At 50.1% G+C, this 26,624-nt stretch overlaps 2 protein-coding genes across 6 annotated transcripts in view; both read left to right on the forward strand.

The window, feature by feature from the left end:
• LOC123768447 (uncharacterized) overlaps nt 1–26,624 on the forward strand; it is a 487,820-nt gene that overhangs the window by 386,387 nt on the left and 74,809 nt on the right. The window lies entirely within an intron of this gene.
• The window catches only part of LOC123768469 (uncharacterized), a 90,348-nt gene that overhangs the window by 53,228 nt on the left and 10,496 nt on the right, over nt 1–26,624 (forward strand). Inside the window, exons 1-3 of one of the 5 annotated variants that reach the window (XM_045759048.2) lie at nt 12,925–13,215; nt 22,299–22,573; nt 26,037–26,148. In XM_045759048.2, coding sequence (XP_045615004.1) covers nt 22,422–22,573; nt 26,037–26,148 — 264 coding nt within the window. In that variant the 5' untranslated portion in view covers nt 12,925–13,215; nt 22,299–22,421. Of the gene's footprint in view, nt 1–12,924; nt 13,216–13,450; nt 13,564–14,073; nt 14,104–22,298; nt 22,574–26,036; nt 26,149–26,624 lie in introns of those variants that run through there. The other 4 variants (XM_045759039.2, XM_069317134.1, XM_069317135.1 and 1 more) reach the window with 4 other exon arrangements.

Consider the following 26,624-nt stretch of genomic DNA (forward strand, 5'->3'; position numbering starts at 1 on the left):
TTCAAGTGTGGCAAAGTTTTCTAGGAATTTCCTCATCGTTGTGTACCTTAGGACTTGTTCTGTTTTATGGTTCGTCAGGTGGGGGGTTCCAGGCTGGTGCGCCAGAATAGTCATCACGTATGTCGTGGACAATGCCCCGAAGACTTCCTTCATTTGGTTCTTAAAAGTTACTCAAATGTTTACCAGCTTCGCGTACGCTGATGTTATTGTTAAGTTTAGGTGAGCCTCCGCCACTAGTCTGGAGGTTGTATAGACTCTTATTAAGGTCCTTCCCTGATGTTGTATCACAGTCATTTCTCTCTCACTTCAGACGTCATTTCTCTCACTTTAGACGTCATTTCTCTCACTTTAGACGTCATTTCTCTCACTTCAGACGTCATTTCTCTCACTTTAGACGTCATTTCTCTCACTTCAGACGTCATTTCTCTCACTTTAGACGTCATTTCTCTCACTTTAGACGTCATTTCTCTCACTTCAGACGTCATTTCTCTCACTTCAGACGTCATTTCTCTCACTTTAGACGTCATTTCTCTCACTTCAGACGTCATTTCTCTCACTTTAGACGTCATTTCTCTCACTTCAGACGTCATTTCTCTCACTTCAGACGTCATTTCTCTCACTTTAGACGTCATTTCTCTCAGTTCAAACGTCATTTCACTTCAGACGTTATTTCTCTCACTTCAGACGTCATTTCTCTCACTTCAGACGTCATTTCTCACTTCAGACGTCATTTCTCACTTCAGACGTCATTTCTCACTTCAGACGTCATTTCTCTCACTTCAGACGTCATTTCTTTCACTCCAGACTATCCCGTGGGTCTTCTTGCGCTCTCCCCAGCTCTCACTACTTTGCATTTCTCTGGGTTGAAGTCTATTGGTCATTTATCTAACCTTGAAACTTGTGGAGATCATTCCTTACTCTTTTTACACTCCTGGTGTCTCATAACTTGTACATAATCCGTAAACAATCATATGAATGCAATATTATACTCACTTGAGGTCGTATTTAGCCTCGCTGTATGACATTAGTGGTCTCTCCTCTCACTTTAGCTCTCTATTTCCTCTCAGTGAGGTACTCTCTAGTTCAATTTAGCACTCGGTAACGACTGGTTTATTCTCAAGTTTATTACGGCAGTCTCAGGTGTGGAACTGTATCAAGTGCCTTCTGACAGTCCAGGAAAACACAGTCCACTCGTCCTTTGCTTTCCTTCTTTATCGGTGTTGTGGTGTTATAACACTCCAGTGTAGTGAAGGTGAAGTTGATGTCTGTCTTGGCGGTGTGTGTGGATGGTTCCCGTGGGTCCTTGTTCATGTTACAATCTCTCTGTCTGTCTGTCTGTCTCTCTCTCTCTCTCTCTCTCTCTCTCTCTCTCTCTCTCTCTCTCTCTCTCTCTCTCTCTCTCTCTCTCTCTCTCTCTCTCTCTCTCTCTCTCTCTCTCTCTCGCTCTCTCTCGCTCTCTCTCTCTCCCACTCCTTCCTGCCCCTCCTCCTCCTTTGCAAAAAAATCCTATAGGCTGCTGAGTGTGATATCATTAATGATATAGATAACAGACACTTGGGTGAGCAGAGCCTACAAGCCTTCAACTTGTAGGCTGGCAACAAGGTAAACTAGCAGCTGACTCCATCTGGGCCAGTTTGGGAGGTATATAAACCCCCCGGGGTATGACGATAGCATCAGGGCTGTGCCTGGTGTGTGGGAGACTGAGTCTCCAGCTGTTGGGATGGTCGTGGTCCAAGATAACGTGTGATATCTCTAATGTTATTGTCCATGTCTAAATTACTTATCATTTGCCAGTGTAGGATAGCAGTACCATAGGATATTTTGGTGAATATCATAATTTCGATTAAATAATATCTTTTAATTGTCATCTTTATGTGTGTCTGGTTTTTCACCCTTGTTATCTCCCGTGGGTCATCAAGGATGTTGAACCGCCTTGTTAGACCCAAAATTCTCCAGCATTAAATTGCTTACTGTAACTGTCAATAACTGTTTACATCAACAGAAGAAATCTCTCAATATTAATTAAAGCAAACATAACGGCTAAAGTGTTTATAAACAAAAAAGGGCACAATCGTTTCCGCCATAAACCACTGGTGTTCCACTAATTAGTAATTATCAAATCATTTTAATCAATCAATTAATCAATCAAATCACATTATCAAATACTCTTGTAGTAACACATGTAATGGGGGGTGAGGGGGGGGTGGGGGGTGGCAGCCATTCACCTTTGTATTGAGTTAAACATGGAACAAAAAGTCCCAATCAGCACGGGCTATGGCGAGCCCGTGTTTCCTTACAAGTACCATTAGTTCTGTGCCAGACTAACGTTGACCCATACAACTGTGGAATTAATAGTCAATATAACCAAGTTACACTCAACTGTGAATATTATTTAGATACACTCAATCTTATGGAAATACACTCAAGAGTATGAGTAGTATGAGGCAGGTGTTAGACTCTTCTCTAGTACTCAGGTGAGTGCAGGTGAGGGAGACTCATTTGTAGTTTAGTGGCTCCTGCCTCTCACTTCCTCGTCCTCCTCACACACCTGCCTTTGTCAACACGTGGGTAAGTTGAACACTCTCCCTTGTTCCCTGTGGTGGCTCCGGCCCACGTGATGGGTGTGTGTGTGGAGGGGTGTTCCTGGAAGGTGGTGGTGGTGGTGTGGGCCAGGTGGTGGTGGTGGCAGGCTGGCAGGCAGGCAGGCAAGCATGCAGGCAGGCAGGCAGGCAGGCAGGCAGGAAGGCAGGCAGGCAGGCAGGCAGGCAGGTAGGCAGGCAGGTTGGCAGGCAGGTTGACAGGTTGACAGGCAGGCAGGCAGACAAGCAGGCAGGCAGGTTGACAGGCAGGCATGCAGGTAGGCAGGCAGGCAAGCATGCAGGCAGGCAGGCAGGCAGGCAAGCAGGCAGGCAGGTTGACAGGCAGGCAGGTTGACAGGCAGGCAGGTTGACAGGCAGGCAGGCATGCAGGCAGGCAGGCAGGCAGGTTGACAGGCAGGCAGGCAGGTTGACAGGCAGGCAGGCAGGTTGACAGGCAGGCAGGCAGGCAGGCAGGCAAGCATGCATGCAGGCAGGCAGGCAGGCAGGCAGGCAGGCAGGCAGGCAAGCATGCAGGCAGGCAGGCAGGGGTCGCCTGGAGTGCTGGGACAGGCCCTACCAACCTACCCACCACTCTCACAAAACTGGTCTAAGGGACAAGTTTTTCCAGCTTCCGCCGGTAGAACTTCCAAGTTGGATTTCAGTGTGATGATGAGCCAGCGCGGCCCACCGGTGTTGGCACCAAGTGTGTGCACCACCCAGGACCAGGGTTGGGTTACCCTTACCTGTGGCAGGTGGCTACAGGTGACGGATCTCCCAATCCTGAGCACTCCGGGTGCAAACTCTGTGAGCAGGAACTGCGGCATGATCTCCCACACTACATCACCCAATACCCGGTTATTAGACCTTTAAGACCCGTTGGTATGAGGCACCTGGAGCTTTGCAATGTCTTTATTACCTCTCGTGTTGATGATGATATCCTCATATTGCACCCAGAGTCCGCCAGTGCAAACTATTGATCACATGCCTCTGTATGACTAACCATCCTGTGTGATGGGGATTTTTAGCACACACAGCCACCTGTAGTGTACAATAGAGCACACACTGCCACCTGTAGTGTACAATAGAGCACACACAGCCACCTGTAGTGTACAATAGAGCACACACTATTTGTGCTCTATTGTACACTACAGGTGGCAGTGTGTGCTCTATTGTACACTACAGGTGGCTGTGTGTATGGCAGTGTGGCCCTACTCAGGTTAGGGCCGCCCTAACCTGAGGAGGGCCACCCCTGGTCTGAGGAGGGCCGCCCTAACCTGAGGAGGGCCACCCCTGGTCTGAGGAGGGCCGCCCTACCCTGAGGAGGGCCGCCCTACCCTGAGGAGGGCCGCCCTACCCTGAGGAGGGCCGCCCTACCCTGAGGAGGGCCGCCCTACCCTGAGGAGGGCCGCCCTAACCTGAGGAGGGTCCAGTGTGAGAGGACGTGACTGGCCTCAGGTGGGAGCTGTAGGCTGGTGACTCACGGGGCAAGTGTGGTGTTGTGTGGCCAGGCGTGAGGACCCCGGCCCTTGACCCCTGGGGCTGTCTCACCCACTACCAGGGGCCCACTGCCCCTGGGGTCACCCACGACCAGGGGGCAGGACCCCTGGGGTCACCCACTACCAGGGGCAGGACCCCTGGGGTCACCCTACTACGGAATACGACCTCCAAATCGTTTAACAACCAGGTATCCATTCACTGCTGGGTGAACAGAGGCTACAGTTAAGGATTGGCGCCCAGTCGATCTTCCCAACCCATCCTCGACTCAAGTCCATTCCATCCAGCGGTCGACCCCACGGACGCATTCACCAATTTTAACATGCTGTTCATTCAAAACAGGATTTTTCTCAAAATATAAATTAATATTATAAGCTATTAGTATATTGTGCATATATAGACATAGGTTAGGTTAGGTGTTTAGGTTCGGTTGGCGATTATTTGCATTTGTAGTACGTGGGTGAAGCATTTACAGCGTTGTGGTTCGAACAAAAGTCGTTAGTGAAGCACTTGTTCCGGAAGTGTTAGGACGTCATCAGTCGTGTGTAAACCGTTTTTCATTCATAAACAGCTGGGGGGTTGGCGGGTGGATGGAATCACTTTTGGGTCTTTGGAGGACGGGCTGATCTTCCCCTGCCAGGTTACGAACCCAGGCCAATGCGATCGCGAAGGGCCGAGCGAGTATTTTACCACTGCGCCAAGGGGAGGAGGGGAAGAGGCGGGGGTGGCCATCACAAGAGCCACCTCCCCTACGCCAATGACCTCGGGTCAGATTCACGAAGCAGTTACGCAAGCACTTACGAACGTGTACATCTTTCCTCAATCTTTGACGGCTTTAGTTACATTTATAAAATAGTTTACAAGCATGAAAACTTGCCAATCAACTGTTGTTATTGTTATAAACAGCCTCCTGGTGCTTCGGAGCTCATTAACTGTTTAATAATTGTAAACAAAGCCGCCAAAGATTGTGAAAAGATGTACAGGTTCGTAAGTGCTTGCGTAACTGCTTCGTGAATCTGGCCCCTCATCTTCACAACAAGAAAAGATGATGACCTTGAAGAAGTACAAGATTGTCTCAACTGAATAAGACAATTGTTTTGGACTATAAATTAAAATATCTTGTGAATAAGCACAAGCCGTGTATTATACAATATCCCGACCTGCAAATACACTTCATCATACAACTGACAGGGGCTTGACAGCTGAGTGGACAGCGCTTCGGATTCGTAGTCCTGAGGTTTCGGGTTCAACCCCCGGTGGAGGCGGAAACACATGGACAGAGTTTCTTTCACCCTGATGGCCCTGTTACCTAGCAGTAAATAGGTACCTGGGAGTTAGACAGCTGCTACGGGCTACTTCCTGGGGGTGTGTAACAAAAAAAAGAGGCCTGGTCGAGGACCGGGCCGCGGCGACGCTAAGCCCCGAAATCATCTCAAGATAACCTCAAGATGCAAAAGATACAACTGGTGTGAGTAAAACAGGATTAAAAAGAGAGAACCTTCGACCAGTTAAGACGATACTTAAAGGAAAGAAGACACAGGCAGCTTACCTTGAAGGGAGCCATGTCTGAACACAAGGTAGGTGCTAAACACCTTGGGACCTTCCTACACCCACACTGTCAGCTCCAACCTACACCCACACTGTCAGCTCCAACCTACACCCACACTGTCAGCTCCAGCCTACACCCACACTGTCAGCTCCAACCTACACCCACACTGTCAGCTCCAGCCTACACCCACAATGTCAGCTCCAGCCTACACCCACACTGTCAGCTCCAGCCTACACCCACACTGTCAGCTCCAGCCTACACCCACACCGTCAGCTCCAGCCTACACCCACACCGTCAGCTCCAGCCTACACCCACACTGTCAGCTCCAGCCTACACCCACACCGTCAGCTTCAGCCTACACCCACACTGTCAGCTCCAGGCTACACCCACACTGTCAGCTCCAGCCTACACCCACACTGTCAGCTCCAGCCTACACCCACACCGTCAGCTCCAGCCTACACCCACACTGTCAGCTCCAACCTACACCCACACCGTCAGCTTCAGCCTACACCCACACTGTCAGCTCCAGGCTACACCCACACTGTCAGTTCCAGGCTACACCCACACTGTCAGCTCCAGCCTACACCCACACTGTCAGCTCCAGCCTACACCCACACTGTCAGCTTCAGCCTACACCCACACTGTCAGCTCCAGCCTACACCCACACCGTCAGCTTCAGCCTACACCCACACTGTCAGCTCCAGGCTACACCCACACCGTCAGCTTCAGCCTACACCCACACTGTCAGCTCCAGGCTACACCCACACTGTCAGCTCCAGCCTACACCCACACTGTCAGCTCCAGCCTACACCCACACCGTCAGCTCCAGCCTACACCCACACTGTCAGCTGCAACCTACACCCACACTGTCAGCTCCAGCCTACACCCACACCGTCAGCTTCAGCCTACACCCACACTGTCAGCTCCAGGCTACACCCACACTGTCAGCTCCAGGCTACACCCACATTGTCAGCTCCAGGCTACACCCACACTGTCAGCTCCAGGCTACACCCACATTGTCAGCTCCAGCCTACACCCACATTGTCAGCTCCAGGCTACACCCACACTGTCAGCTCCAGGCTACACCCACACTGTCAGCTCCAGCCTACACCCACACTGTCAGCTCCAGCCTACACCCACACCGTCAGCTTCAGCCTACACCCACACTGTCAGTTCCAGGCTACACCCACACTGTCAGCTCCAGGCTACACCCACACCGTCAGCTCCAGGCTACACCCACACTGTCAGCTCCAGGCTACACCCACATTGTCAGCTCCAGGCTACACCCACACTGTCAGCTCCAGGCTACACCCACACTGTCAGCTCCAGGCTACACCCACATTGTCAGCTCCAGGCTACACCCACACTGTCAGCTCCAGGCTACACCCACATTGTCAGCTCCAGGCTACACCCACACTGTCAGCTCCAGGCTACACCCACACTGTCAGCTCCAGGCTACACCCACACTGTCAGCTCCAGGCTACACCCACACTGTCAGCTCCAGGCTACACCCACACTGTCAGCTCCAGGCTACACCCACACTGTCAGCTCCAGGCTACACCCACACTGTCAGCTCCAGGCTACACCCACACTGTCAGCTCCAGGCTACACCCACACTGTCAGCTCCAGCCTACACCCACACTGTCAGCTCCAGCCTACACCCACACTGTCAGCTCCAGCCTACACCCACACTGTCAGCTCCAGCCTACACCCACACTGTCAGCTCCAACCTACACCCACACTGTCAGCTCCAGGCTACACCCACACTGTCAGCTCCAACCTACACCCACACTGTCAGCTCCACCCTACACCCACACTGTCAGCTCCACCCTACACCCACACTGTCAGCTCCAGCCTACACCCACACTGTCAGCTCCAGCCTACACCCACACTGTCAGCTCCAGCCTACACCCACACTGTCAGCTCCAACCTACACCCACACTGTCAGCTCCACCCTACACCCACACTGTCAGCTCCAGCCTACACCCACACTGTCAGCTCCACCCTACACCCACACTGTCAGCTCCACCCTACACCCACACTGTCAGCTCCAGTCTACACCCACACTGTCAGCTCCAGCCTACACCCACACTGTCAGCTCCACCCTACACCCACACTGTCAGCTCCAGCCTACACCCACACTGTCAGCTCCAGCCTACCTGGTAACATACAGAAGAACACACTACGACTAGGCTATTCGTATACTTAGCCCAGGCACAGTCTGGTATATATATAGCCCATCATACCTGTCTAATGCTTTATAATACCCCTGGCTAGTGTGTCACCATACCCACCTCTGGTATATCACCATACCCATCTTAGGTATATCACCATACCCACCTCAGGTATATCTGTCACCATATCCGTATCCTGCTTCTGTTGAAGAATGCGCAGATGACCAAGATGGTGAGTAAGACGAGCCAGGGAGGGAGGGAGTCCGCTGAGATACCGTTGCTCAACACAGGGTAAATAAACATGAGTTAGAATTCCATTATTATTATAAAATTTGCCCCGGCCTGTCTTGCCATATATTACGGCCCCCCCAGACGCCCTCCAGTCTTACCAGACGCCCTCCAGTCTTACCAGACGCCCTCCAGTCTTACCAGACGCCCTCCAGTCTTACCAGACGCCCTCCAGTCTTACCAGACGCCCTCCAGCCTCCCCCAGACGCCCTCCAGTCTTACCAGACGCCCTCCAGTCTTACCAGACGCCCTCCAGTCTTACCAGACGCCCTCCAGTCTTACCAGACGCCCTCCAGTCTTACCAGACGCCCTCCAGTCTTACCAGACGCCCTCCAGTCTTACCAGACGCCCTCCAGCCTCCCCCAGACGCCCTCCAGCCTCCCCCAGACGCCCTCCAGCCTCCCCCAGACGCCCTCCAGCCTTACCAGACGCCCTCCAGTCTTACCAGACGCCCTCCAGTCTTACCATACGCCCTCCAGTCTTACCAGACGCCCTCCAGCCTCCCCCAGACGCCCTCCAGTCTTACCAGACGCCCTCTAGCCTCCCCCAGACGCCCTCCAGCCTCCCCAGACGCCCTCCAGCCTTCCCCAGACGCCCTCCAGCCTCCCCAGACGCCCTCCAGCCTTCCCCAGACGCCCCCAGCCTCCCCAGACGCCCTCCAGCCTCCCCCAGACGCCCTCCAGCCTCCCCAGACGCCCTCCAGCCTCCCCCAGACGCCCTCCAGCCTTCCCCAGACGCCCTCCAGCCTCCCCAGACTCGCCAGACGCCCTCCAGCCTCCCCAGACGCCCTCCAGCCTTCCCCAGACGCCCTCCAGCCTCCCCAGACGCCCTCCAGCCTTCCCCAGACGCCCTCCAGCCTCCCCAGACGCCCTCCAGCCTTCCCCAGACGCCCCCCAGCCTCCCCAGACGCCCTCCAGCCTCCCCCAGACGCCCTCCAGCCTCCCCAGACGCCCTCCAGCCTCCCCCAGACGCCCTCCAGCCTTCCCCAGACGCCCTCCAGCCTTCCCCAGACGCCCTCCAGCCTCCACAGACTCCCCAGACGCCCTCCAGCCTCCCCAGACTCCCCAGACGCCCTCTAGCCTCCCCAGACTCCCCAGACGCCCTCCAGCCTCCCCAGACGCCCTCCAGCCTCCCCCAGACGCCCTCCAGCCTCCCCAGACGCCCTCCAGCCTTCCCCAGACGCCCTCCAGCCTCCTCCAGACGCCCTCCAGCCTTCCCCAGACGCCCTCCAGCCTCCCCAGACTCCCCAGACGCCCTCCAGCCTCCCCAGACGCCCTCCAGCCTTCCCCAGACGCCCTCCAGCCTCCCCCAGACGCCCTCCAGCCTCCCCCAGACGCCCTCCAGCCTCCCCAGACGCCCTCCAGCCTTCCCCAGACGCCCTCCAGCCTCCCCAGACGCCCTCCAACCTCCCCCAGACGCCCTCCAGCCTCCCCAGACGCCCTCCAGCCTTCCCCAGACGCCCTCCAGCCTCCCCAGACGCCCTCCAGCCTCCCCCAGACGCCCTCCAGCCTCCCCAGACGCCCTCCAGCCTTCCCCAGACGCCCTCCAGCCTCCCCAGACGCCCTCCAGCCTCCCCCAGACGCCCTCCAGCCTCCCCAGACAAACAGAAGGGTCGACGCTGTCCTGGAGAGGTGACGGGGCGTCCGCTTGCTTTTCCCGCTTCCTGGACAGTGCCCGCGTCCGCCCGCTCCACTCGGCCACAACCCTCACCATACACTGGGCCACGACCCTCACCATACACTGGGCCACGACCCTCACCATACACTGGGCCACGACCCTCACCATACACTGGGCCTCGACCCTCACCATACACTGGGCCACGACCCTCACCATACACTGGGCCACGACCCTCACCATACACTGGGCCACGACCCTCACCATACACTGGGCCACGACCCTCACCATACACTGGGCCACGACCCTCACCATACACTGGGCCTCGACCCTCACCATACACTGGGCCACGACCCTCACCATACACTGGGCCACGACCCTCACCATACACTGGGCCACGACCCTCACCATACACTGGGCCACGACCCTCACCATACACTGGGCCACGACCCTCACCATACACTGGGCCACGACCCTCACCATATACTGGGCCACGACCCTCACCATACACTGGGCCACGACCCTCATCATACACTGGGCCACGACCCTCACCATACACTGGGCCACGACCCTCACCATACACTGGGCCACGACCCTCACCATACACTGGGCCACGACCCTCACCATACACTGGGCCACGACCCTCACCATATACTGGGCCACGACCCTCACCATACACTGGGCCACGACCCTCATCATACACTGGGCCACGACCCTCACCATACACTGGGCCACGACCCTCACCATACACACCACTCGGCCACATATGTAGTACAAATGTTCCATGCTGGGTGGCGTTGCAGACGCCACTATTGACGCCACACATTGGTCAACCAGGATGATGGACGCAGCTGCTCGCAGCCTGACGCATGAGACAATTTCCCCGTGTTAAATAGTGGAAGAGACATAGACACTACACCCCGTGCAGAAAGCGCCAAGCCAAGCCGTAAAAGCCCAAGGCATTTACGGCTTCGACGGGTAGGCGGTTCCATGAGTATTCTCGTTTTGCGTCCTGCATGGACCTGCCTGTGACTTTAACTTTACATACAGAAATTAAATATTACATGGACCTAATGACTGTTAACCTTAGGGGTCATTAATGTTACAGGTACAGGTCATAGTAGTAGGCATCCATCAGTCTCAGGAGACTATGGAGTTGCGCTCTGGTTGTCAGTCTGGAGACTGACAACAAGAACTCTCCTCTCAAGAACAACAAGAACTGACTCTCCAGGGGCGCGAAGCCTGGGTGGGTTAATGCCGTCATACCTGAAGGGCTTAGTTATTGTACCGTGGCGGACAGCACTAGTGAATACAGCGGCCGGTACATAACTATTTTGATGACAATGTTTTGTCTATCTCTATTGATGTACAAAATCAGTCCATAATTAGGAAATACAAGGTTCTTTTGCGATGGAAAGGAATTTAATTCAGTGTGTTGGGGGACAGTGATAGGCTTATATTCAGGTCCCCCCCTCCCCCCACCCCCCGCCCCACCCTACCAAGGTCGAATTACTTAGCCTATCCCCAGGATATAACCTCACAAGAAACTGAATAACTCCTGATTACCTATTTACTGCTGTGTAGAACAAGCGTAGTAGGTGATAGGGAATAAGCCCAACCATTTCTGATCTGACCGGGATTCGAACCCGGAAATCCGGATTGTGAGTCTAGAACGAACGCAACTGTAAGTAATGTTGTATTACATTCTAGTGCGCGGTAGTGTTAGGGAGGTCACTGGCAGGGGCAGCCTTGGGGTGGGAAGGGTTGTACCACATGTGCCTGGAGGCTCTGCCAAGATTGTGCTCACCTTGAAGACTTATGGTGACATGCGGCGTCTACCTTTTATTGTTTATTTATTTATATATACAAGAGTTGTTACATTCTTGTTCAGCCACTCGCGTAGCGTTTCAGGCAAGTCCTTAATCCTAATATTCCCCGGAATACCACCCGCCAAATCGTTTAACAACTCCCTTCTTTAGTTCCCTTCCTTTATAAACGTGAACGCTGTCCAGTTGGAACATAGAGAAGCCTAGCATGCTGCCGCCGGCTCCAGCTTTACTCTTCACACAACAAAGACCCATCACAAACCTCTCCGTAGCTGGGGACACCAGCAGCACCTCACCTAAATCCGTTAATACCCGACCTATCCCCTTCCCATTACCTTCCCCTCCCCCTCCCTATAATCAACCAACGCCTCCCCCCCCCCTTTCCATCCCCCAGACAAGGCACCATGCTCTCCCTCCGCCCAATCGTTCTCTCCTGAAGTCACCACGTGACTTCAGTACTGGCATGAGTGCCAGATAGCCTATATACAGGTCTTAATGGTCTAAACTTTCTGGTTAGGGCGAGGATCCCGAGTACACTGTTGCTCCTGACCGGCCCTTATCTTCACACCCCATCACTGCTTTAGTTACTTATCTCTCTTAATTATCTTATTTAATGTCTGTTATCTAGTCAGTTATTTAGTGTCTATATTTAATATCTGTCTGATAGTTAGTGTGTCTTATTTTGTGTAAATGGCTGTCCATTATTTAGTGAATACTATTATATGACAAAGAGTTATTATTTATTATTAACATCTTTATTGACAAAATCAATAACAATTTTGCCTAATCTGACCAAGAGTATGGGGGGTGGGCGGACACCGCTAGGGTAGGCCTCATCTCGTAACTAAGAACATAAGAACAAAGGCAACTGCAGAAGGCCTATTGAAGTCTATATATAGACTACACAGATAATTACTCATATTTGTTAGATTAGGCTTGTTTAGAGAGTACTGACCTGCTTGAACATTACCGGTGACGTAGAACGGTAGGATTTGTCAAGTTGTTGAAATGTACTGGAGAAAGCTGGTGATTCATTCCTGCCTTACTGTCCATACCTGCAGAAGTTATCCGGGAGAAAGGCAAGGTTGGGGGTGGAGACGCAGTCCATGGTTCACCAGGCTCTTGCATCACTGCTATATTTATAGATTTTTACTCTTATTTGCGGGTGCTCAGTGCGGGCCTGCATCCAGCTTGAATGAAGAATGCAAACAGGATAAGTTTAATTTAGTTAGGTGTAAAGAAGGCAGGTAAACTGGCCAGGTATTCCTGGAGGCTGGGGGGTTACCAGGTGCGTTCCCCGGATTCCACGCCAGACGTCCTTTGCATCAGCAGGTTCCCAAACCAAACGTACGTTGCGTCAGGCGGGAATATTCGTTGAAGTCTCCGTGCGGTGGGGCGCGGTGGGGCATGGTGGGGCGGGGTGTGGAGCGTGTGGTGGGCACCACCAGCCACACACGTCTCCCGGCGCCCACCATGATAACACCTCCAGCAGCCAGCTCCCTCGTGTTCCCGCGCACGCTCGCCACTTGTAACAATACTCCCGCCAGAACTTGGACGTTGTAACCGCCATTTGTGGCAGTGGTTTAAGTGCTTCACTGTGATTATAAGTACCCAAGTGCTGTGTTTTGTGATCGTAGTGCGACGCTTCATTCACCGCTCCCAGTAACAACACAACCAGCTCGACTAGTCAGGTTAGTGTTAGTTTAAAACTTGGAATTTAAATTAGTTATGAATTGCATTGGTGTTTAGTAGAGGTGAGGCGGTGGTCCTCGGCCCCTACAGCCAGCCACACCCGCCAACTGGCAGCTCTTTGTCATGAAGGTTCATGGCTGCCTGGCTGCCTGCCCCCCTCCTTCCCGCACACCAGGTGGCTGCCACCTGACTCCCTCCACGCTGCCTCTTGTCAGCTGACTCCCTCCCTCCCTCCACGCTGCCTCGTGTCACCTGACTCCCTCCACCGAAGAGAAAGAAGCAGGGTAGACATGACCACACCATACAAAATCCTCGGAGGAATAGAGAAGGCAGAGCATTTAGCAAAGGTGGTAGATGAACAAGGTCAACTTAAGTATACTAATCAACCTTAGAGATAACAAAAAAAAAAAAACATTCAGTACTAAACAAATGGAATACGTGAAAAGATCAAGGCTACCTCCATACAGCCTTGAATCTTTTTTGTTCATTTTCAAATGCCACTATATCGGCTGAGTAAGTCACATGTTGTAGATAACATTATTTACTTTGCTGCGTACGAAGGTTTAGCGGTGTTGGTGGGCTCGCGGGGTAGTCTGTGGTAGCCTCGTTGTTAAGATTCAGCTACTAGGAACAAAAAGTTCCAAGTAGCACGGGCTATGGTGAGCCCGTAGTGGAAGCCTCGGGGAGGTGTGTTCTTATACTTTGTTCTTAAGACGTCTTGCCTCCCACCACCTTCCCCAGCACCCCCTCACCCACCCCCACCTTCCCTGCCGCCCCCCACACCTTCACAGTGACTCAGTGACCCACCACGTGGGGAGGGCGGGCCCACCAGGGCTCCAGGCCTGGACCCCTGTAGAGCAACACCTGTATGAATGACTATAACCTTGGTAATATGTTGGTGGTTTGTGATGTATGTGAGCAGCCTGTGTGGGTATGTGAGCAGCCTGTGTGGGTATGTGAGCAGCCTGTGTGGGTATGTGAGCAGCCTGTGTGGGTATGTGAGCAGCCTGTGTGGGTATGTGAGCAGCCTGTGTGGGTATGTGATCAGCCTGTGTGGGTATGTGATCAGCCTGTGTGGGTATGTGAACAGCCTGTGTGGGTATGTGAACAGCCTGTGTGGGTATGTGAACAGCCTGTGTGGGTATGTGAACAGCCTGTGTGGGTATGTGAACAGCCTGTGTGGGTATGTGAACAGCCTGTGTGGGTATGTGAACAGCCTGTGTGGGTATGTGATCAGCCTGTGTGGGTATGTGAACAGCCTGTGTGGGTATGTGAACAGCCTGTGTGGGTATGTGAACAGCCTGTGTGGGTATGTGAACAGCCTGTGTGGGTATGTGATCAGCCTCTGTGGGTATGTGAACAGCCTGTGTGGGTATGTGAACAGCCTGTGTGGGTATGTGAACAGCCTGTGTGGGTATGTGATCAGCCTGTGTGGGTATGTGAGCAGCCTCTGTGGGTGTGTGAGCAGCCTGTGTGGGTGTGTGAGCAGCCTCTGTGGGTATGTGAGCAGCCTGTGTGGGTATGTGAGCAGCCTGTGTGGGTATGTGATCAGCCTCTGTGGGTATGTGAGCAGCCTGTGTGGGTATGTGATCAGCCTGTGTGGGTATGTGAGCAGCCTGTGTGGGTATGTGAACAGCCTGTGTGGGTATGTGATCAGCCTGTGTGGGTATGTGAGCAGCCTCTGTGGGTATGTGAGCAGCCTGTGTGGGTGTGTGAGCAGCCTCTGTGGGTATGTGAGCAGCCTGTGTGGGTGTGTGAGCAGCCTCTGTGGGTATGTGAGCAGCCTCTGTGGGTATGTGAGCAGCCTGTGTGGGTGTGTGAGCAGCCTCTGTGGGTATGTGAGCAGCCTGTGTGGGTGTGTGAGCAGCCTGTGTGGGTATGTGAGCAGCCTGTGTGGGTGTGTGAGCAGCCTGTGTGGGTATGTGATCAGCCTGTGTGGGTGTGTGATCAGCCTGTGTGGGTATGTGATCAGCCTGTGTGGGTATGTGATCAGCCTGTGTGGGTATGTGATCAGCCTGTGTGGGTATGTGATCAGCCTGTGTGGGTATGTGATCAGCCTGTGTGGGTATGTGATCAGCCTGTGTGGGTATGTGAGCAGCCTGTGTGGGTGTGTGAGCAGCCTGTGTGGGTGTGTAAGCAGCCTCTGTGGGTGTGTGAGCAGCCTCTGTGGGTATGTGATCAGCCTGTGTGGGTATGTGAGCAGCCTGTGTGGGTATGTGATCAGCCTGTGTGGGTATGTAAACAACTTGTGTTACAACCTTGTTACACACACCCCAGGAAGCAGCCCGTAGCAGCTGTCTAAATACCAGGCATCTATTTATTGCTAGGTGAACAGGTGCATCAGGGTGAATGAAACTGTCCATTTGTTTCCGCCACAGAACGCCTTGGCATATAGGATTAAAAACTTAATGTGAAGAACCTCACCCTTTTTTGTGTAGTTATTCCTCGATGAACTTCAATGTAAATTTCTACACCAGCACAAACGCTACCGTCAAAATCCAGACTTTTGGAAAATTAGTGCACAACACTAACATTTGGAACAAAAAGAAATAGAGTACCGTGAAATGTCTTCCCTCATTTGCATACATAGTTCTGAACCACTATGTCGTTCTTTCCTGCGTTCTCAAACAAACTGAAACAAACGGGACAGAATGACCGTTCTTCTGGGACATACTATACATGGTTCAAGTCACAATCAAGAATGGTCCAGGACGGACCGAAACGTCGTCGTCCCTTCACCTTCTAGTGTGTGGTCTGGTCAACACCATACCTTATTACCAGTCAAAATGATACGGGTATAGTTGTTAATATACGTTAAGTGAAAATTTAGCAATAATATTGCGTTGGTTTCATAACGTGGTAAGGTAACTATCAGGGGGAAAGCGCCAAGCCATTACGACTATATAGCACTTGGAAGGGGTCAGGATTTGGGATGGGGCCCGGGGAGGGGGGGGGGGATATGGTGCCCAACCTCTTGGACGGTCGGGGATTGAACGCCGACCTGCATGAAGGGAGGCCTTCGCTGTACCGTCCACCCCTAGTAATTGAGCAGCAGGCAGGCAATATTTTAAGTAAAGTAAAACAAATTGTATTCAGGAAAGTACATACATAGTTGATTTACAAATATAATGTTGGATTTATAGATAGAGCTAGTACATACAACTCATTGTATATGAGTGGGATTGGGTGGTTATAGATAGGAGCTGCCTCGTATGGACCAATAGGCATTCTGCAGTTGCCTTTGTTCTTATACAATACCTAAACTAAAGCCACTAGTACTCATAGCGTTTCGGGCATAACGTAAAAAACAATGAAGGTACGTGCAGGCGCCGGCAGTACGTGCAGGCGTCGGCAGTACGTGCAGGCGTCGGCAGTACGTGCAGGCGCCGGCAGTACGTGCAGGCGTCGGCAGTCCGTGCATTACAGATAACGGGGGAGCTTTACTATGATGCAGGCGGCGGCCTACGTGACGGGACGGTACTGTACGTGACAGAGCAGCACGCAGCGTGGGAAGTATTACACCACGGTCCAACATTCTGAGAATGTCAGAATGTCCCGCCGGCTCTGGAAATGGCCCTGACCGGATATGGTTCAGTTCCTTCCTCTCCCGCGGTGGGCCGCTCTCACTGGCGGGGAGGCGCTGCTCTCACTGGCGGGGAGATTGCTCTCTGCTGGCGGGGAGGCGCTGCTCTCACTGGCGGGGAGATTGCTCTCTGCTGGCGGGGAGGCGCTGCTCTCTCCTGGCGTCTACACCCCCACCTCTCACTTCCTCCCACCTTCTCTCACACTATAGTACCTGGATGGTGTTCTGGGAGTTCCACTTACTCTCCCTGATTTGTGAGAGCTTGATCCATCAGGCTGTTGCTTGGAGCAACAGTACGACCTTGTGAGGAAGGAGGGGAAGACTTAGATACAAGCCTGAAAGTTGGCCCTGAATCCCCTTGTTCGCGTTCCACGCCTGCTAAACAGTTTATCTGTATCTACCCTCTCAGTTCCTCTTGAGAATTTAATAGGTATTGATAAGAGGCTTACTAAGGTGTAAATGCTCACTGTTCACTCTAGCCACCACTGTAAGGACTTGTATACAAGACTTGGGAACAAAACTGACAAATGTACAAGTGTGTGAGAGGTCAAGAGATGGATCTCATAGACCAAAGACATAGCGGTCTGGACACTGCTGTTGTATTTGTATTTCAGCTGATTTATTGTATAGGAATACCTGCCTCATTAGTGGTGTGCGCGCACGCTTCTATTCTCACCCATCCTCTTAAGGTGATCTTATCTTGAGGCTATCTTGATGATTTCGTGGCTTAACGTCCCCGCGGCCCGGTCCTCGACCAGGCCTCCTTTTTGTTACACACTCCCAGGAAGCAGCCCGTAGCAGCTGTCTAACTTCCAGGTACCTATTTACTGCTAGGTGAACAGGGCATCAGGGTGAATGAAACTGTGCCTACTTGTTTCCGCCACAGAATATCTTGGCATATAGGATTAAAAAGTTAACACTATAATTAATAGAGGTAAGAGATGTGCTGATACTAATATTTCGGCCCATACTAGTTTAATAATCCCATACTTAATTTGTTTTATCACGTATTATGACTGTTCACCCGCGCGAAAGAAATTATTTCTGAAAATTTCCGGATACTGCACAAATGTGTTGACATGGCGAATGTGGTGAGTTGTTTAGACCAAATTGGTAGTTGGGGTGAGCTAGTAAGGGACTATGACCTTGAGACATTCTCAGTCATTTATAAGCTTAACTACGCCACACTTACCATCACGCTCAAGGTGCCGGGGTCGTATCTAGCGTCTTGCCAATTAATTGATTCTTCTTTAAGTTGTTTTGGTACTTTGGTGTACGAATTTCCTCCATTGTAACCTACTTGGTTGTATATGTTACTGATATTTTAATTTTGTATTTATTAAAGTTGTGTGTGTGTGTTAAGTCAGTCGGGCTGTTTATTGCTGTCGTTTCCTTGTTCTTCACGTTGATTGGTCACTGTGCTATAATTAGGCGATGTTGCCAGACTGTGGAGTGAGTGATTTATGAGGCGTGTGTGTGTGCGTGTACTCGCCTATTTCTGCTTGCGGGGGGTTGAGCTCTGGATCTTTGGTCCCGCCTCTCAACTGTCAATCAACTGGTGTACAGGTTCCTGAGCCTATTGGGCTCTATCATATCTACACTTGAAACTGTGTATGGAGTCAGCCTCCACCACATCACTTCCTAATGCATTCCATTTGTCAACCACTCACACAAACAATTCTTTCTAATATCTCTGTGGCTCATTTGGGCACTCAGTTTCCACCTGTGTCCCCTAGTACGTGTGCCCCTTGTGTTAAATAGCCTGTCTTTATCTACCCTATCAATTCCCTTGAGAATCTTGAATGTGGTGATCATGTCCCCCCTAACTCTTCTGTCTTCCAGCGAAGTGAGGTTTAATTCCCGTAGTCTCTCCTCGTAGCTCATACCTCTCAGCTCGGGTACTAGTCTGGTGGCAAACCAGTGTGTGCGCGCGCGTGTGTAGTGGGGCTGTACGCAAGGTGGGGGCAGGGAAAGCTCTGATAAGATAATGTGTGTAAACACTATGTCAGGAAACTCCCCAATAGCGACCTGCTTGCTTCAGGTCGCTCACAGAAGCAGCACCTGTGTTTGCATGACACAAATTTGATTTCGTCTCGTGTTAGCTGGCTAAGAATTCTGCCCACAGCAACACATTTTATAGCCTTGGTTATCATGCGGATATCTCCAACATATAACACGTTTTGGCAGTCTGTTAACAGCTATCATATGGGATTCGTATCCAGTTGTGCTAGAAAGCTAAGCTTCACAGTAACATTCTACCCTCATATAAAAAGCTAAAGTTATTACGGAATTGCAAAAAGACTGGTCAAGCTGCAGTTGTTAACTAGTAGGCTTAAGCTGTTGTCTAGTTGTTAACTAGTGGACTTAAGCTATTGTGTAGTTGTTAACCAGTGGACTTAAGCTATTGTGTAGTTGTTAACCAGTGGACTTAAGCTATTGTGTAGTTGTTAACCAGTGGACTTAAGCTATTGTGTAGTTGTTAACCAGTGGACTTAAGCTATTGTGTAGTTGTTAACCAGTGGACTTAGCCTTTTGTGCAGCTGGAGTTATGAACCGAACCTGTCCTCCTACAAAGAACGTCGCATGTCACTCGTATGCGTTACATAAGGCCAAACATTGTTGTACTAGAAAATGGAAGCGGCTGGCGAAAGTGACGTACTGTCCCGTTTTCTGTTGTGGGGCCTCTGGTAGGTTAGGAGAGACCACTTTACTTTGACCGTTTTCTTGACGTTTGGGAAACATTAACAGGACGGACTGATGACCAGCGAGGTTAAGCTTTTGTGCAGCTGAAGAACAACGAAGCTGGGGAAAGATATACTATACGACTTCCTCATGTTGACGGAGAACAGGGTGATGACATGATCGGTACATAAAAGATACTCAGAGGAATGGACGAGGAGCACTAGGGCATTGTGAGGAAGATGGTGCAAGTTAACTACATACTTATAATTAACATTCGGATAGGCAGGGCCCAAGAGCTGAAGCTCTGCCTTGCAGACTCAAGTAGGCAAGACTTTACCGTGAAATATGGTGGTGGTACGTGGTGTGTGAGGGGGGGGGGTGTAGGGGGCATGCCCCCCCCCCCGCTAAGCCCTCACCACTTCGAAACAATTTTGCATTTTGAAGGATTCATATAATTAATTTATTATGTTTATATGAATTTCATAAATGTGTTGTAAACGGTTATCCTGCAGTAAGATGCACGGTGGTTACAAGGTAGTTGTCAGTAGTGACAATTCACCTTTTAAAGCAGGTAGTTATTGGAATGGTTTAGGCTCGACGCGTGATAACTTGGTCCAACAGGCTGTTGCTGGAGCGGCCCGCAGGCCCACATATCTCCATTACAACCTGCTTGGTCCGGCACTTCTTGCAAGAACCTGTCTTTACCGTCTAAGAGCCTCTTGAATACTCCACCTTTGTTCCGGCAATATTTCTTATGCTTGTCTCGGCGAGCCATTGTGATCTGTACTCAATTAGTTGTGCTTGTAGGGGTTGAGCTCTGGCTCATTGGTCCTGCCTCTCAACTGTTAGTAATTACTATTTTTTTCCTCCCCTCCCCCCCCCCCCACACACACCCCAGGAAGCAGCCCGTGACAGCTGACTCCCAGGTACCTATATACTGCTAGGTAACAGGAGCATCAGAGTATAAGAAACTCTGCCTATTGTTTCTCGCCGGCGCCGGGAAACGAACCCTGGACCACAGGATCACGCATCCAGCGTGCTCTCTAGTCAGCCACCGACCCCCTGCCGGTGGCTGACTGGACAGCGTCCCACTCTCTCTGGTGTATAACAGGTCATTGGAAACAGGAGACCTACCGGAAAGTTGGAAGACAGCTAATGTGGTCCCAATATACAAGAAGGGTGACATGCAAGAGACACTGAACTACAGGCCAGTTTCCCTAACTTGTATACCGTGCAAGGTGATGGAGAAGATCGCGAGGAAAAGGCTCGTAGAGCATCTGGAGGGAAATAGCTTTGTAACACACCACCAGCATGGGTTCAGAGATGGTAAATCGTGCCTCACAGGTTTAATAGAATTTTATGACCAAGCAAAAAAAAAAAAAAAATTAGGCAAGAAAAAGAAGGGTGGGCAGACTGCATTTTCTTGGACTATCAGAAAGCCTTTGACATAGTACCCCATAAAAGGCTGTTTCAAAAGTTGGAACAACAGGCAGGAGTAAAAGGTAAGGTGCTCCAGTGGATAAGAGAGTATCTAAGCAACTGGAAACAGCGAGTAACTGTGAGGGGGGGGGGGAGGCATCAGAGTGGCGAGATGTCACCAGCGGAGTCCCACAGGGTTCTGTACTTGGACCCATCCTGTTTCTAATATATGTAAACGATCTTCCAGAGGGTATAGACTCATTCCTCTCAATGTTTGCTGATGATGCAAAAATTATGAGAAGATTGAAAATGATGAAGATAGATGAAGATAGACAGAGACTACAGAACGACCTGGACAAACTGGAGGAATGGTCTAGATAATGGCTACTAAAGTTCAACTCAGGAAAGTGTGAAGTAATAAAATTAGGCGAAGGGAGCAGAAGGCTGAACACAAGGAGGGATAGGCTGCAGAGCTGAACTGAGAGGCGGGACCAAAAACTAAAGCTCAACCCCCGCAATCACAACTAGGTGAGTACAAGGTACCATCTAGGAGGTGAAATCCTGCAAGAGTCAAATAGAAAGATCTGGGGGTTGATATCACACCGAACCTGTCCCCAGAGGCCCACACCAAAAGAATATCATCAGCGGCATATGCTAGACTGGCCAACATAAGAACTGCCTTTAGAAACTTGTGTAAGGAATCTTTCAGAACCCTGTATACCACTTATGTAAGACCAATCCTGGAGTATGCAGCTCCAGCCTGGAGTCCATACCTAGTTAAACATAAGACAAAGTTAGAGAAGGTTCAGCGGTATGCCACCAGACTAGTCCCAGATCTGAGAGGTATGAGCTACGAGGAAAGGCTACGGGAGCTAAACCTCACGTCTCTGGAAAACAGAAGAGTAAGGGGAGACATGATAACCACCTACAAAATTTCAAGGGAATTCACAGGGTGGACAAAGACAAACTCTTTAGCACGGGTGGGACACAGGTGGAAACTTAGTACCCAAATGAGCCACAGAGACATCAGAATTTTTTTCAGTGTCAGAGTAGTTAACAAATGGAATGCATTAGGCAGTGATGTGGTGGAGGCTGACTCCATGCACAGTTTCAAATGTAGATATGATAGAGCCCAGTAGGCTCAGGAACCTGTACACCAGTTGATTGACAAGGCGGGACCAAAGAGCCAGAGCTCGACCCCCGCAAGCACAATTAGGCGAGTACACATACGTATTATGCAAATAAAAGTAAAGTCAACATAAATGACAAGGCTGTCCCCAGTCCTTATAATCGTGCCAATATGTCCCTTAATGCAAATATTGATAGAATTCTAAACATCTACAGAATATAATGAGTTATTTTCATGACAAATTACAAGAATCAGCATTATACCGACAGCAGGAAGTCGTCGAGGAACCCCGAACCAGGGTCGTGATCCGGCGCACCGCCCCCCCGGACGTGCCCCCAGGACGTGCCCCCAGGACGTGCCCCCCGGACGTGCCCCCAGGACGTGCCCCCAGGATGCACCAGACGCCAGTGCCCACGGCTGTGTGGCAGCGCAGGACCAACAAGATCATCGCTGCAGGCATCACCGTCATCGGGCTGACCATGATGCTCTCGCTCATACCTCAGTGCATCTACATCGGCATCGCCTTCGTCACCTGCGCCCTCATGTGAGTCTCGGGCGGGGTGAGGGGCGAGGGGGTAAAGAGGATGGAGAGACATAGTGAAGGGAAGTATAGAAGTGGGAAATACAGTGAGGGTTATGATAGCAAGCGGGCTGTCCGCCTTGCTGACACGGTGTGGGTAGCTAAGCTAAGCTTGCTCTCTCTTGTCAGGGAGCTGTGAGTATGTGAGAGGTTCTTCATATTTATTTATATATATGCATATATATATATATTTATATACATACACAATTTTTACCAATTATTGGGGGATGGATTTCTGGTCAGTATTTCATCTAGTAAATCGTGGCTCTTGGGCCACCAGCTGTGGGAGTGGGGCGTCTCATCTTGGGCCACCAGCTGTGGGAGTGGGGCGTCTCATCTTTGGCCACCAGCTGTGGGAGTGGGGCGTCTCATCTTTGGCCACCAGCTGTGGGAGTGGGGCGTCTCATCTTGGGCCACCAGCTGTGGGAGCGGGGCGTCTCATTTTGGAGTGATCTTTCTAACATTGGGATGGTGTTCCAAACCCTGATGGCTTGGTGCTGCAGTCTGATGTTTAGTGGCTGTATGTTCAGGAGTTCATGGAGCTCCTGGATTGTCTGATCATATGGTGGACGGTGTTTTGCTGCTCTCCTTAGCGCCTTATTTTGCACTGCTTGCAGTTTCTGCATGTTAGTTTTCTTTATAATAATAATAATAATAATAATAATAATAATTTTTATTTAGGTAAAGGTACATAAAAAGATTTTACAAAGTTTGTTGGCTTTATAGATAGAGCTAGTACATACAATGCCTAAAGCCACTATTACGCAAAGCGTTTCGGGCAGGAAAAACATTAATGACTAAAGCTTAAAACTAATGGGTAAAAAGAAAAAAATGCGTCGAGTACAAATAAAAATAGAGGTAAAAGAGGGGGGAACATTGTTGAAAAAGCAGCACAAATACAATTACAAATTATTACAGAAAATTACATTCAAACAGCGTTGATTTGAAAAACAAAAAAAAACAAAAAACATACATGGGTTGAAAAGAGGGGTAAGGTAGGTTACAGGGAATTTATTAGGTATAGCTTCGTTTTTAACTTAAACTGGTTGAGAGAGGTACAGTCATTAACATGGTTGGGAAGGTCATTCCACATTCTGGGCCCCTTGATTTGTTGAGCATTTCTGGTTTGATTAAGTCGTACTCTAGGAATATCAAAACTGTATTTATTTCTGGTGTGGTGCTCATGGGTTCTGTTACAACCTTCTATGAAGCTTTTGAGATCAGGATTGGCATTATAGTTTAGCGTTTTATATACGTATAATACACATGAGAGAATGTGCAGTGACTTAATGTCTAACATATTCAGAGATTTGAGTAGGGGTACCGAGTGATGTCTGGGGCCAGAATTGGATATTGTCCTAATAGCAGCTTTGTGTTGAGTAATTAGAGGACGTAAGTGATTTTGGGTAGTAGAGCCCCAAGCACAAATACCATAGTTGAGATATGGATAGATAAGGGAGTAATAGAGAGTCACCAGGGCAGGGCGTGGTACATAATATCTGATCTTAGAAAGAATGCCCACAGTTTTTGAAACTTTTTTTGATATGTTTAGAATGTGTCCCTGGAAATTCAGCTTGTGGTCAACGAGAATGCCAAGGAATTTGCCATCTAATTTGTTACAAATTAATGGTGTTTTTATGGTGGTTTTTAATGGTGTCTTTATGGTGTGTAGTGGTACTGGGGGATACTCTAGATGCGGCCGAACTAGAGCCTTATATAGGTGGATCTGTATGTTTGTACTGAGGCTTCGGAATCTCCTCAGTTTTCCTAAGGCTGGTTTGACTTTGTTTAGTCGGTCCCTTACGTGAATTTCTATCCCTGTTCTATTGATCATGAGTCCCAGTAGTCTGCCTACCTCCGCATATTGGATAGGGTGGTTGTCAAGGATATTGGAGTCCGGTTTTTTTTTTTTTGCAATGTGTATTATCTGGAACTTTTGTTTATTTGTGCTAATTTTTCATTGCTTCTCAAAGCTGTTTATGGATTAAATTGCTGCCTTGGTCTTGTCGGCTAGTAGCGGCTTTGATGGCCCCAGTTGGCATATTATTTGGGTGACATCGTCAGCGTACGTGATGTATTCTCCATGTTGGGGTAGGTCAGCTGTATATATGTTTAATAGAGTGGGAGAGAGGCAGCTTCCTTGTGGTACTCCATTTTTCAGTTCTATTACGTCACCCAAGTAGCTGCCGATATTGAGCTTAGCAGTTCTGTTGTCTATAAAGCTGCAAAGACTAAATCTTTGTGGGAGTCCTAGCTCAGATATCTTATATTTTAGGCCTGTGTGCCACACTTTGTCGAAGGCTAGCGAAACGTCTCTAAGCACTATATTACACTGATCTTTTTTCGACACTGCGTTGGCTATATGCTCGTAGATCAGGGCTATAGCTGCGGTGTCTAAACCCATGCTGCCTGGTGTTATACTTCCCTTCCTCTTCCATGTACTTCACAAGTCTCTGATTGATTATTTTTTTCGAATATTTTGCCTGATACTTCGAGAAGGGAAATTGGCCTGTAATTTTCAGTTTGGGTTGGGGGTGTACCTGGCTTGGGGTGTACCTGGCTTGGGGTGTACCTGGCTTGGGGTGTTAGTAACGGGAAGAGTTAGGCAGGCCAGCAGTACATAGATAACGCCTTCATGTTAGGGTAATTTGTTGTTTGGCCTTGGTAATGAGGCAAGGTTGAGTAGTGTGGCGGGGCCTGTTGCTGACTGTTGTTGCCCACTGTTGCCTGTTGTTGTTGACTGTTGTAGTGTACTGTTGACTGTTGTTGTTGACTGTTGTAGTGTACTGTTGCCTGTTGTTGTTGACTGTTGTAGTGTACTGTTGCCTGTTGTTGTTGACTGTTGTAGTGTACTGTTGCCTGTTGTTGTTGACTGTTGTAGTGTACTGTTGACTGTTGTAGTGTACTGTTGCCTGTTGTTGTTGACTGTTGTAGTGTACTGTTGACTGTTGTAGTGTACTGTTGCCTGTTGTTGTTGACTGTTGTAGTGTACTGTTGACTGTTGTAGTGTACTGTTGCCTGTTGTTGTTGACTGTTGTAGTGTACTGTTGACTGTTGTAGTGTACTGATGACTGTTGTTGTTGACTGTTGTAGTCGACAGTGACGTGATATACTATACTCGCCTACTTATATATACAACCATTATAACGGGGCGGTGTACAACCACCACCATTACTGATGCCCTCACTTATCATATCTTAATATCACAGAAAATATACCATCTTGAAAACACATGTTGAAGTGTTTACATCACAGTACAAGTTAATATCAATGTAAAAGTTGGCGGAGTGATTTGAGTGGACATGGTACCTCTTGAGTGACTGGGCGAGGGGTGGCACTCCTCCTCCCCCCCCCATCCTTGGTGGCACTGTGGTGTCAAGGGCACGTGTCAGCCCCTGCACGTGTTGACTACTGGTTATCTCCACAGATGGCTGGGATGGATGACGATGAAAGAGAGGAATATGGAGCCTCCCAGACCTGAGAGTGAGCACCCAGCCTCCCCCGTCCTCTTCCTTGTGGCTTCCCATCACCTCCACCAGGTGAGTGACCACCCCCTCCCACCTCCACCAGCGCCCCCACGCCTCCACCAGGTGAGTCCCCACAACACTGTACAACGTACCTCTAGCCGGAGACAGCGACATGAGCACCCAGCAGCGTAAGACACGTAAGGTAAGATGTGTCGTGTGGGAGACTGGTAAGTCGCGTGCTACCAGCAACACGGCCGCCTGGACGAGCGGGGTCACTCACGGCTGCTCCTTGATGGGTGAAGTGGTCCACCTTGAGCGCAAGTGGCAGTATGAGGCTAATGGGTGGGTAGTACCGCTTGTTATGCTCCTGTGTTATATATATATAATATATATAAGAAAGATTCTGCGCGCTTGAATTAAAATTATTTAGTCTACTTTCCAAGGCCAACTATCCACAGTTTCTTAATGTTTCAGTATCGATGATTAGTTTGTGAGAGTGATGGGTTTTGTTCTTACAAGTCAAGAGTAACTTAACCTTTAGCCACAGT

This window comes from Procambarus clarkii, chromosome 86, assembly GCF_040958095.1.
Source record: "Procambarus clarkii isolate CNS0578487 chromosome 86, FALCON_Pclarkii_2.0, whole genome shotgun sequence".
Taxonomy (NCBI): domain Eukaryota; kingdom Metazoa; phylum Arthropoda; class Malacostraca; order Decapoda; family Cambaridae; genus Procambarus; species Procambarus clarkii.